At 42.6% G+C, this 12,015-nt stretch overlaps 1 protein-coding gene across 1 annotated transcript; it reads left to right on the top strand.

Annotated features, from left to right (window-relative positions):
* Positions 1-314: 314 nt before the first annotated feature.
* On the top strand, positions 315-10,635 carry LOC103923119 (C-terminal-binding protein 2-like). The gene is made up of 8 exons (XM_009331370.1): positions 315-465; positions 558-702; positions 3,228-3,434; positions 4,054-4,268; positions 5,051-5,181; positions 5,347-5,474; positions 6,015-6,135; positions 7,225-10,635. The coding sequence occupies exons 1-8, from the start codon at positions 340-342 to the stop codon at positions 7,436-7,438; spliced, it is 1,287 nt and encodes a 428-aa protein (XP_009329645.1). The 5' UTR covers positions 315-339; the 3' UTR covers positions 7,439-10,635.
* Positions 10,636-12,015: the final 1,380 nt, after the last annotated feature.

The following is a 12,015-nucleotide window of genomic DNA, read 5'->3' as shown; positions in this document are numbered from 1 at the left end:
AGTAGGCCTGAAGTGGCTTTATAACTAGTTTCAGGAGCCTAGAGTAAGATGGCGTACTTCTGAGTAGACTACCTCTATTATCTCGTTATTGATGAAACATGTTTTGTTTTTCTTTATACAGTGGTGGCAGAGGTTTTTTTTTTCTAGCTTCCTTTCCCTGTGTTTGTTTCCTATTTATTTCTTTTGCTTTGACTAATCCCTTCCTAAATATTATAGAACTCTAACAGAACTAGTGACTTGTGGGACTAGCAAATGAGGGTTCCAGAATTCTTGTCTTTCATGTAATCACTCCTGCTGACTTTCTTAATAGGCATACGGCCTCCTATTGTGAATGGCCCAATGCCGGCACGGCCACTGGTTGCACTCCTGGATGGACGAGACTGCACTGTGGAGATGCCCATCTTGAAGGATGTTGCTACAGTGGCATTTTGCGATGCTCAGTCAACTCAGGAAATCCATGAAAAGGTGGGCAAGAAAATGTGCAAGCATTCAGACATACTGCTCTGCCTCTTAGAGTAACCAAAGCAGAGATTCATTTGGACTGTTTTTTGTTGTAGGTGCTGAATGAGGCAGTAGGCGCTCTAATGTACCACACCATTACCCTTTCTCGTCAGGATCTGGAGAAATTCAAAGCCCTCAGGGTCATTGTGCGTATTGGCAGTGGCTATGACAATGTTGACATCAAATCCGCTGCAGAATTAGGTATGATGACACCATTAGGGCTCTGTTGCAATCAGAACTGAATGTGAAGTGGAACACTGCATGTGTTTTTCTGTTTTATAGCTGAGTGTGTTTAAAACCTTTTGTGTAAAAAGATTTGGAGCTGCTTGGTATCAGGCATCTTTAGGAAACTGACCAATGTCGGAGCTGGTAGGTGGCTTGAAAGAAAGATTCTCCATTCTCAGATTGCTCTGCTATAGATGTCAGGGTCTTTGCTACTTTTTGGGATTCAGAAACCTGAATACTGTGTCTAGATAACTTTTGGTGAGGTGGCTTTGGGTTGTTTGTGGGGAAAGAATTGAGCAAACTCTGATGTCTGAAAGCAGCCTGCAAATGCTGATGCAGGATAAACTCACCGTAAATGCTTGATTAGTGAGTTTTCCTGTTAATTTTTTATATGCAGATAGGTTCTGATTCAACACTTTATTGTCGATCCCTTTAGAGCCCTAGGCATGTGAAGAGTCTCTGGATCAGGTGACAGAAAGCTGCTATTTATTAAACATACAGCAGTGAGACCGTTGGACCTTGTAGTCTCCTAGGTGAGGTGGATCACCTAAGTACCCTGCCCCTTCTTTTTTAGGTTTGTCAGTGATTTGAAACCTTTCTTAATGTAATGCAGATCAGATTAAGCTTAAATCAAATGCAAGTATTTATATATAAAATTGAAATATCCGTTACCATTTCCAGATCTGTAAGAACAGATGAATTGCAAATAAATGAAGGGTGCATATTTGTCTAGTGCTTGAATCTAAAGTACTTAGGTCTGAAGAGTCTTCTCATCTGAATGATTCAACTGAATAGTCTCAAGAGTTCCTGGCAAGGTCTTTGGCTCTCATCCAGCCATTACAGTTTTGGGCTGAGTTTGGAACCTAATCTACTCTTAGGGTTCTCTACTTAAGTCACCATCCGTATCTTTGATTCATTCAGACTCAAAGCTTTCCCTTTCCCCCGACTCCACACTCATTAACCTAAGGAGAAATCGGTCAAAGTTCTTTCACCATCAGGCTGCTGCTTGCCACTTTTGCTTTGGAGCAATAGTATGATGACCCTTATGCATGGCCAGATTTGCTTTTTCATGGACAATTAATGATTATTTTCATGCTTAGCCAGGCCCTTTAATTCATTCTGAGGTAAGATACTGTTCCTTGTGTATTCTGAATCTTCAAATCAGACCAAAGGGCTGTTGTGTGTGTTTGCATTTTCTTACATTTAGACATAATATTGGATGTAAACACAAATTTGTGTCTAGCTGTGTAAGAGATGAATGCATGTGGCTTGTCTGAAGTTGAATGATATGGTAACCAGTGAGACTAAAAGAGGTGAGGTTTCCCTGTCTCCCCTCCTCATGTCCTCTGAGTCGTCAGTGTGGCACTATGACACAGTTGCAAAGGATTTGATAGAGAAAAGGAGTCAGATATCTGGGACTGTGTGTGACTCGATGATCTTAGAGGTCTTTTCCAACCTTAATGATTGTATGATTCTGTGGTTGTTGCTCTCCTAGTTCTCTTGGGAGAGTGTGGTCTGAGTTTAGTCAAATGTAATAGGCTTAAAAAAAGTGATGCATTGCTGAATTTTATGTGCCTTCAACCATTGTCTAGATTTTAGTCCTAGTTTTTAGATAGGTGGTGGACTTTTGAGGAGGAAGAGTTTCCTTGGTTTGGCAAGTGGCTAGGCTTACGTTTGGGAAGAGACCATTTTTTCATCTAGTTCGTTTTATTTCTTGGCTGGTTTGTTGAATGAAGGATAGCAGCAGTGAAGTGGTATGTTTTTTCCCCCCCCCCCTTTTTTTTTTTAAATACACTGCTCAGGAATGACCAGACGTTGCTACAGTGTTCCATCGTTCCCTTTCCTGACAGTAATTTGTGCTTCCAGGACTTTAACTCTGCTTGTATTAGTAATTTACCTGATAGTTCTAGCCATGGGTTTTATGGTCCCTTGTGGTTATAAGTTATTCTAGAGTGTGAGTGTCGTGTTGTTATTTTTAAGTGTAATTTCAAATGGATTTAGAGAGGCTCGTGTGGCTTCTGCCTGTGTTTAATGAGTTAGTTACTTATTGTTGCTCCTGGGGAAGCTGATGCTTGCAGTGAGCTTCTGGATTGTGAGGCATGAAAGAGCTCAACCATCTGTCTTAATTCTTCTGCAGTCTGCCAGTTAATCGGTCAGAAGTATCTCTGGAACGAGAGCATCTTTTTGCATGCAGATCTTCTAAAACAGTCAGTTTCTTGCATCATATGTATGACTCAGTTTTCTCATTGCAGCCTGTTTTTTTTCTGGTGAGTTTGTCAATCAAATGGATATTTATCAGGACGGAATGGTATTTCCTTGGGGTTAAAAAGCTGGCTGGCCGCATCTGTATTGCTGTAGAATGAGCTTCTGAAATGAATCCTGTGTTTCTTGGCAGTAGTTCTGGAGCACTGAATTGTCTTTCAGCACTTACGCCTGAAGATGTCTATGTTGGTTTAGTGTTCTGATGCTAAAAATCTTATATGACCTTTATGGCTTTGTAGGCATTGCAGTTTGCAACATCCCTTCCTCCTCAGTAGAGGAGACTGCTGACTCCACCCTCTGCCACATCTTGAACCTCTATCGTCGTGTTACTTGGCTGCATCAGGCTATGCGGGAAGGGAATCGAGCCTCGAGTGTAGAACAGATTCGAGAGGTGGCTGGAGGCGCTGTGCGTATCCGTGGGGAGACTTTGGGCATCATTGGACTAGGTAAGTGATGGGAATTGTTAGATTGAAAAGTGAACTGTGAAAGTTTTTTGGGAACCTAAGAGTCACAGACTGAAAAAAGCGATAACCTTACAGCTGTTGATTGTGAAACACACTGACTCATAAGGAATGCTAGTGCCCTATTCTGTGATGCTGGATATCTTCAAGAGTTGGGTGTATGTCATGGGATTGGGGATTTTTTTTTGGTATTCAAATGGCTAGAAGAATTGGAACATTCAGATAGCTCTTCTCGGTGACTGTTTCCCTGTGTGCTAGGCTCTGTATCAGTAACAAAGCCACCTGAAAGCTACCAATTCCTTCTCCAAGTTCTTGTAATCAGATTATTACTGCCTCTGACTCAGGGTCCAGATTTGGTTTGAAAAACAGAGCTCCTTCTAGGCTAAGCTCTGGCTATTGCATGGGGAAGGACTAGAATTAGCCACAAGGGATCAGCACTGAATAACCTCCTCTGGATCCCTTTGGCAATCCTAGGGGTTTCCAGGGCTGCAATACCTTGGGCCCTGGCCATAAACTCCAGTGTAGGCTCCCAGTCTACCCTAGTATCTTGTCTTTAAAGTTTGTTTTACCTTTCCTTGATGATTGTGGGTTTTCTTTTGTGAAGGCCGAGTTGGACAGGCAGTGGCTCTGCGAGCCAAGTCCTTTGGCTTCAACGTGATTTTCTATGATCCCTATCTGCCGGATGGAGTGGAGCGATCCTTGGGTTTACAACGAGTAGGAACCCTGCAGGATCTACTAATGCACAGCGATTGCATCACATTGCACTGCAGCCTGAATGAACATAACCATCACCTCATCAATGACTTCACTATTAAACAGGTGCAGCAGGAGCTTGATTTCCCCCACAGAGCACTGTGGAAATGAATGTAAACAGAAACTGCTGCTTTCACAGAGGCTGAGAGCGTGTGAATCCTGCTGCCTCTGTCGTGTGCCTCCTGCTGCCTTTGGAGGCTGGGAGCGTGTGGATCCGGGTGCCTGTGCTTTGTGCTGTATAGAATTTCATGTTAAGAGAAGAATAGGGTTGGCTCTTTTTGCCAAGTAATTTCATTTATGAAGAATGTTTTAGGTGATTCAGTAATTTCAAATTACCTTTAAAATGCATAATTGACTGTGCCGGTTAGAGTCAGACGTGGTGTGGCTGGGACGGTGTAAGTTTCTTTACACAGCTCTGCCAAAGCCTCTCTGCCCAAGCCCACTGCAAAGTCAGTCTCGGGCTCTACTCCACTAGTCTATGAATGCTTTTCAGTGCTTTCATGAGAGACATCTGGACGTTGGAGTCCAGTTTTGTATAGCTGGATACTTGATTCATGTCCTTTTTCTTTTTTAATGTAGTAGGATGAATATGGAGTGCAGAACTTGAGAGTTCCACTTTTGCCCTTGTTGTCTTGTGGTTTTGTTCGTTCATTTTTAAAGCAAATTTCTCAAGCATTGCTTGCAGGCATTTCCCCTGTGGTTAGCTTTGCAGTGAGAGCACTCCTAGTTCGTCCAGGCCTCATCTAATCACTGCAGGCTCCTGCTCATTTCCAGTAGACTTTCCAAGATTCACTTAGCTTCCATGAAAAGTCTCATTCTCAACCCACTTAATATTTTTCTTCTTCCAGATGCGCCAGGGCTGCTTCTTAGTGAACACAGCCCGGGGAGGGCTGGTAGATGAGAAAGCCTTAGCGCAAGCCTTGAAAGAGGGGAGAATCAGAGGAACAGCATTGGACGTGCATGAGTCTGAGCCTTTCAGGTAACATTGTACATGCATGCCTGCTGCTATCCTGTGACTCACCTATGCTGGATGATTCTTTTGTTTTTTTGTTACTTGAGTTACAGTGATACCCAAGAGGACAGATGGGGTTATCACTTCTGGAGAGAAACCACTTTTTTTTTTTCCCCTCCCCCTCCTCCACAGCTTTGCTCAGGGGCCCTTAAAAGATGCACCCAATGTGATCTGCACCCCTCACACTGCCTGGTACAGTGAGCAGGCTTCCATTGAATCCAGAGAAGATGCAGCTAAAGAGATCCGCAGAGCTATTACAGGTAATGAGGAAGACTGTGTGCTCTGCAGCTGCTGCTGAATTAGTATTCTTTTGTTAGTTCACTGCAAGGATTATGCTGATTGTTCTGAAAACTTAGACTTGGTAACTGGTTTCTGGAACTGGAGAGTAAGTTGATAATTGTCTCTTTGCCTTCTGAGAATCTTGTAACTAATGTTGGAGTGGTGCTTTCCCTCCCTGGGAAAGCCTTGTACCTAGTACATCTTCCAATTCCTTTGCAATAATTCCTTTGACAGTTATACTGTACACCTTTTTTCTGGAGTAGTACATATTTTCTCTTGGGGAAGGCTTGGCAATTGCAGTTTGTGGCCAGTAATTTCCACAAGATCACAGAAGTGGGAAGGAAGGATCAGTTTCTTGTCTTCTCCAGAGACCAGTTGTTCAGAGGAGAGTCTCCCCTGCCCGCTGTTACCCTATGGAGGTAGATGGAAAAGATGTTGTGCGTTTCCTTTGTAAATGCTTCAGTGAACAAGTCCCTCCTACTTGTGTCCTGTTTTTTTTGTCATTCTTGGCACTCTTGCAGGTCACATACCTGATGCTTTGAGGAACTGTGTTAATAAGGAGTACTTGCTGTTAGCAGCTCAGTGGTCCAGTATTGATCCTGCAACTGTCCACCCAGAACTTAACGGAGCTGCAGCTTATAGGTGAGATATGTAGGTTGTCCAAGTTACTGCTTCCAAGCATATCTTCCTACTGAAGTAGGCCAACATCCCTCTTTGGGTTTGAAAACTGCTTGTACCTGCAAGCAGATATGTTTCCATTCCTATATACTCTGTATATGAGCTTTTCCCAGAAAGTAAACAGCGGCACTTCTGAAGCTGTACTAAGATTTAACATTTACTTGGTCATATTTAGTTCCAGCTGCATACTGGTTAATTTTTCCAAATCCTTGCAATACCTGCCCAAGAGATACCTTAATATAAGAAAGCCTTCTGGGTGCCTGAAAAGAGGTCTGGATCTTAACATTTAGAAGTTGTGCATATCATTAGGGCTGTATCAACAAAGCACAGCTCTTATCTGTAGCCCAAATATGGACTATTAAAGAGACGTTGTCCAGTGGATTTGCGCAGTGGGCTAAATGGGGTGTATTTCAGTTTATTTGTCTGTTACAGACCTGCCAAGTGATTGTGGGCAGGTTGCTTCCCTTCTGTTTTTCTCCCATCTGCAAAGTAGGAAATATATTCTCTTCCCTTCTCTGAGAGATCTACAGAGGTTCGGATATATTTATGGAGAAGGCACAGGGAGGCAGAATGGAAGTAATGGAAGAATGGTTCATTAGCAATTAATGAGTATTGCTGTCCTATTTTTCATCTTACGTCTAGCTGTTTTATTAGTTCAGCTCCTTACTTTTTCTATCTTAAAGCCCAGTGAAGGATAACTGGCAGCTTGCACTCCTCCAGCTGACGGGGAGGGAATTTCCAGCCCTTCAAGGTACCTTCATACTTCATACAGTGCCTCACACTGTTTTCCACTGAAGATAAACTTTGTACCTGTTTTCCAAATGCTTAGTATGTGACCTGAGACTATCTCTGCCTGTCTGAGAACAGGTGTCATTTGGTATTAGGGTATAACAGCTACTCTTCAGCTCTGGAGACTTTTTCTGTGTTCTATCTCAGAGCATTTCTGTTAGAAAGAGGGATTTGTATTCAGCAGGTGCCTGAGGGCACGGCTCCTTTCCCCTTGCATAACTCTGTTGGACAAGCTTGTAATTTCTATGTTTCTGTTGGTTTCAGGTTTCCTCCAGGAGTAGTGGGAGTAGCCACCCCTGGGCTACCAGAACCACCAGTAGTGGAAGGGATTGTAGCTCATGGGATCCCTTCTGTTTCTCACTCTGCACCGCGTACCCCTTCCCCAGGAGAGACGAGCAAACTGGATGCAGACAGAGAGATTCCTGCTGACCAATGGCAGCATCTTTCTCTCCTTTCCTCTGGCAGCAGAAAAAAGTAGGAGGGTATCTCCTCCTAGGACCTTCTTTAACACCCTACAGAGACTGTTTCCTGTTCATACAGGACGGGAGAATGCATTTCATTACTGGCAAACTTTAGCTCTTGCCTTTATTTTGTAACCCTTTAGTTTTAATCTCTCAATGAGTCTTTCTCCTTCTCTGGGGCAGGGCAGCAGTGACCTTGCCTTCCCTCGGAAATACTTGGTTTAACCAATGGTTTTTCCCATGTATCTGCCTCAGTTGTCTGTGACAGGGAACTGTCCTTGTGCACTTGAAAATAGAAGTGGAGCTGCCTGCTCAGGGCCCTCAGTGTTCCTAACACCAGACTTCAGTGCACACTTTTCAGTTGTGACTTGTAGCTTAAATTTAATTCGGCTGAACCTCTCTAAGTGTAGCCATGGGAAATATTACAAAAATATTTAGTGAATTGGAGAAGTTGTGACTATTGTCTTTATTATGCCCTTGGTAGAATGCAGCCTAGGCTCAGCTCTGTGTGTTACTTCACTTGTTTTAATTAAGGTTTTCTGTGAGAACAGACATAGCGCAGGCATTGCTAGTTCTTGACCATACAAAGTTTTGTCTAGGAAGTACTAGGCCTGGTTAAACGTAACAGTCTCAAAGCCAGCCTTGTAAGTAATTTGGAAGGGGTTAAAATGTCATCAAGTGTGTTCTGGTGGCCACTGTGTTTGTGAGGCTTCAGAACAGTTCACCCTGGAGTCTGTGTAACTCAGAGAAGGCAAGAGAACGCAAAAATGGGAAAAACTTGCACTGGGAGACAGCAAGTAGCAATAACTTGCAGCTGCAGTTGCTGGTTCCTCACACACACGTACCTCACAGCCTAATGGTGTTTATCCACAAGGTATCTATCATGTTAGAATTCTAAGCTTTGTGCTACAGATTTTTTTTTCAGCATAACTGCATCAACTAGAAGTAACATACCAGTGCTTCGTGACACTTGTCTCTGTGCTGATGGCGAAGGCAGCTTTTAACTGTTGACCAAATTACGCTACGTTAGCTCTGCTAGCATATACTGCATCTCCAGTAGTGGGCAGGGCAAGACAGTGGTTTTTTATACGAATAAGCTTTGTGATACTAAAGGAGAAAGAACACTCTTAGCTGGTCACCTGAAGCCAAGGCAGGATTGTTGCTCTCAAGTCTTTTCACATTTCCCAAATGATGATGAATCCCTTCTTTGAGGGATATGGAGTCTTCAGCAAAACAGGTTCCACAGGAGGAGATTTTCCATAATTCCAAATCTTCCTTTAATTTCATCTTGCTACACTTTAGTTATAGCCTTTCCATGCACAAGATGTAACAATTCCTGATTGATTGGTTCATGTTGTGTGGGTATATTAAAGTAGGTGCTATATGGGAGGCCTACCCTGTGTGTGGGTTTGTCTGCCTTCCTTGATTCTTCCTTCTGTTGTGTGTCTCTGACTGGAAGCTGAACAGCTGGGAACAGACTGGAAGTACACCTTGAGGTGTGGATAAAATCCTCTCTTTAGGCTGTTTACAATTTGAGAAGTTGAGGAAAGCTTTCAGAGTCAGTAAGTTTTCAGATTTTTTTTCCTGGTTTTAAATTTTTCTCCCATACTGCCTTCATACAATGGCTTACTACTGATACAGTGAAGTGATTCATTTTTCTCCTCCATTCCCCTACTCCCCCCCAGCAATTCAAGGAAGGAAAATAGGCAAGAAGTAAACTTCAGGTGTTTTCTTACAGATTTTACACTTTAACTGTTTAGCATTAGTGAGATATTAGTTCTCTAGTGCTGAGTGTCTTTTTTGATAAGGTATTTGTCTTGGTGAAGGTTCTTGGCTTCTGTGTTTTCATGGATGATGCTGATTCTACTTAAAATTCATATACCTCCTTGGCTGCTCAGGTTTAGCAGATCAGGCTGGGACTGGTGGTTGGCACAAGTTACGGGAGAACTTTTCTGAGCAAAAGCCTAGAGCTCAGGAGCACTTTGATTGCAGCTGTACCTAAAATAACCAGCAGCACTTTCCTGAGTTCTCTAATCTCTAGGAAGTCTAAATTTTACAAGCTACTAGCTCAGAAAGCTGTTCTTCTGACAGGCAGATGGGGAAAAGTTTTCAGGGACTGAGAGCTCATCTTCTGTCTATTACCACATTAGGGAGGCAGTCTGTCAATAACTTCCTTATTTGCTGCTGAAAATTCCTGCCCTGCTTAGAGGTTCAGGTCTGAGATTATTTTGTGGTAAGGGGCTTCTAGCTATGAGCTTTGTGAATACAGAGGATCAGAGTACATTGACCTTGTCTCTTCTAGAGCACAATGCAAGACAGATTTTTTTTTTAAAGAGACAGCAGGTGTTTTTTTTCTTCTTAACTGCAAGTATCTCTATAGACCAGTCAAATAACTGAGCAGAGGAAGAGTGGAAAGATCTCATTTGGGGGACACTTGAGTTTCTCAATTCTTATTTTTGGTGCCTAGATATATTGGTGACTAGTAAGCGTAGGAATTTAAATAATTGATATGGTAAGAAATATTTCCAGTTATGGGTACTGAGAAGTTGAAGCTGACAGCATTGATAGTGGCTCTGTTCTATCCAACGCTGTGTAGGCTTGTGATTGGATAAGAACGCAGTTTTCCCCTTGATTAAAGCCACAGCAGAAAATGTTGAGGTAAAAATGAACAGAACCCTTATCATGACCTCAAAGAAGGACTCTCTTTGTGCTTATAGGATTACTCTGCTTGTATGCCATTGGTACCTCTGCTTATAGACTGAACCTATTATCACCAGACGAAGGCTGTTCTGAACAGATAGCTCAAAGAAAAATTTACCAGTAGTGAAGTACTGGTCTTCTCCATCCCCTGAGTGCCAAGTCCCTTGTTAGCACTCTCTCCTGTGTGATACACTGATTTGCAGCTCCCCCTCCCAAGCTTAGTGCAGTATACAGAAGTGGAAGGATTTTTTTTTTTTTAAATGCCTTCCTTCAGAACTAGCGCAGAGCTTTAATCCCAAAGAACAGAAGTCTCCCAGGGTGAGGCAGGAGTGCCCTAGCTGCACTAATCTGCTTACAGGAGGTGCTCACACTGTCCCAAGGTACATTCTGTTTGTCAGGGTCACTGCTGCTGACCAGCCTTTTTTTATAGAGGACTCAGAGTTTCAGAAATATATTTTTGTAGACAATGACTAAACTGTGAAACATTGAAATAAAGCATGTAAACAAAAACTTACAGCACTGTCCTCTGTACAGATGTTTTTCTCACTTCAGTTCTCTCCTGACTCATTAGAAAATGTTTGATTACTTCCTGGATATATTTTAATAAAGTTCTCCAAAGAACATGGCTGCTGTCTATGGAAGGGGTGGTCTTAGATGCAATATTGAAGGGGAGGCTTGAAAACCTGTACAGGTAAGTGTCTGCATCAGTACTGCTTTTCTCAACTTAGGTAAGTTGCATCTTCCACACAATCACTCCCTGGATCAGCCACTCTGGCAAATGACTTTCTTTGGATTCTGGAGCACTGACCATTGATCAAGGCTGTGAAGGTGGCAGACTGGAGAAGAAGCCATCTTCAATGGTTAAGGGACAGCTTTGGATGTAGCCTGGTGTTTACTTATGTGACTTCTCACAAGTTGAAATTGTGGTTTTGCAGCCTTTTAAGTGTGTAATTTAAATACACGTGTAAACAGCAGCTGTCTTCACCCTTTTACAGTAAAATAGTACTTGAAATTAGTACACAAAATTAGCCCATGAAACTAATTTTTCTAATGTAATAGAAGTCGGTGCAACAGAATTGGCATAGAAGAGTGGTTAGGTATTTTCGTAAATTGAAGTTAATTGTGTTTTATGGCCTTTGCTCCCTGTGTCGATTATTAATGAAAGTTAGGAAACCCCTTCCTATTCTTGGTGGATTATATCACTATTTGTCTAGCTGATGCTTGAGCGCCTTTGCAATATCCAGCACCATGCTTAGGGATATGGGAAATGCCGGCCTGCTTTATCATGGAGGTTTCAGTCTTGGAGATGGTGGAATGGGAAGGGGACATAGGACCACTTGGAATCTTTCACATGGTGTAGTATTTCTAATACATAGCTAATGATCTGTTTCAGTAAAAAAACTTAAGACATGAGGGCAAAGCCTGGTCTTCAAAGAACATAGTACTGATCTTGGATTTACCACGATAATCACTCGGACACAAGACATAATGCTGCCCTTCAGCAATGTTTCATGTAGGTATTGGCTCCTGTACTTTTTTTTTTAAAAAGGGGGTGGAGCTAGTAAAACTAGGGGTGTGCTAATCATGACAGCCGCATCCCATGAACATAATGATTTTGTATCTTAATTGCCCCCTAAATAAATGCCTTTTCAGAATCCGCGCCACTGAAAAGCGAAGCACCTAGACCTGTGACGCACTGCTGTTATTCTGGGGCCAACAGCATTTACTCATGCCAATTCAAAACCGCAGCTCAGATCCCACACCTCCAGCTGTTATTGTACCGGGTTTTGTGTGCGTTTACCCGGAAATTTAGGTTAAAACTTTTTGATTTCTGTGATAATTTCAGATTTTGAACTTGGCGTTAATGAGAGGCCCTGCCGCGCGAAGGCCTCCT

This window comes from Pygoscelis adeliae, unplaced genomic scaffold (assembly GCF_000699105.1).
Source record: "Pygoscelis adeliae isolate BGI_AS28 unplaced genomic scaffold, ASM69910v1 Scaffold108, whole genome shotgun sequence".
NCBI classification, from domain to species: Eukaryota; Metazoa; Chordata; class Aves; order Sphenisciformes; family Spheniscidae; genus Pygoscelis; species Pygoscelis adeliae.
This window is presented reverse-complemented; position numbering and strand designations above follow the sequence as displayed.

What these genes read in the sequence shown, in the direction of transcription:
- LOC103923119 (XM_009331370.1), top strand. Translation starts at nt 340, where the DNA reads ATGCCGGCACGGCCACTGGTTGCACTCCTGGATGGACGAGACTGCACT. An exon ending in ATGACTTCACTATTAAACAG is followed by an intron (nt 4,269 to 5,050) that starts GTGCAGCAGGAG and finishes TTCTTCTTCCAG; the next exon opens with ATGCGCCAGGGCTGCTTCTT. An exon ending in CATGAGTCTGAGCCTTTCAG is followed by an intron (nt 5,182 to 5,346) that starts GTAACATTGTAC and finishes CCTCCTCCACAG; the next exon opens with CTTTGCTCAGGGGCCCTTAA.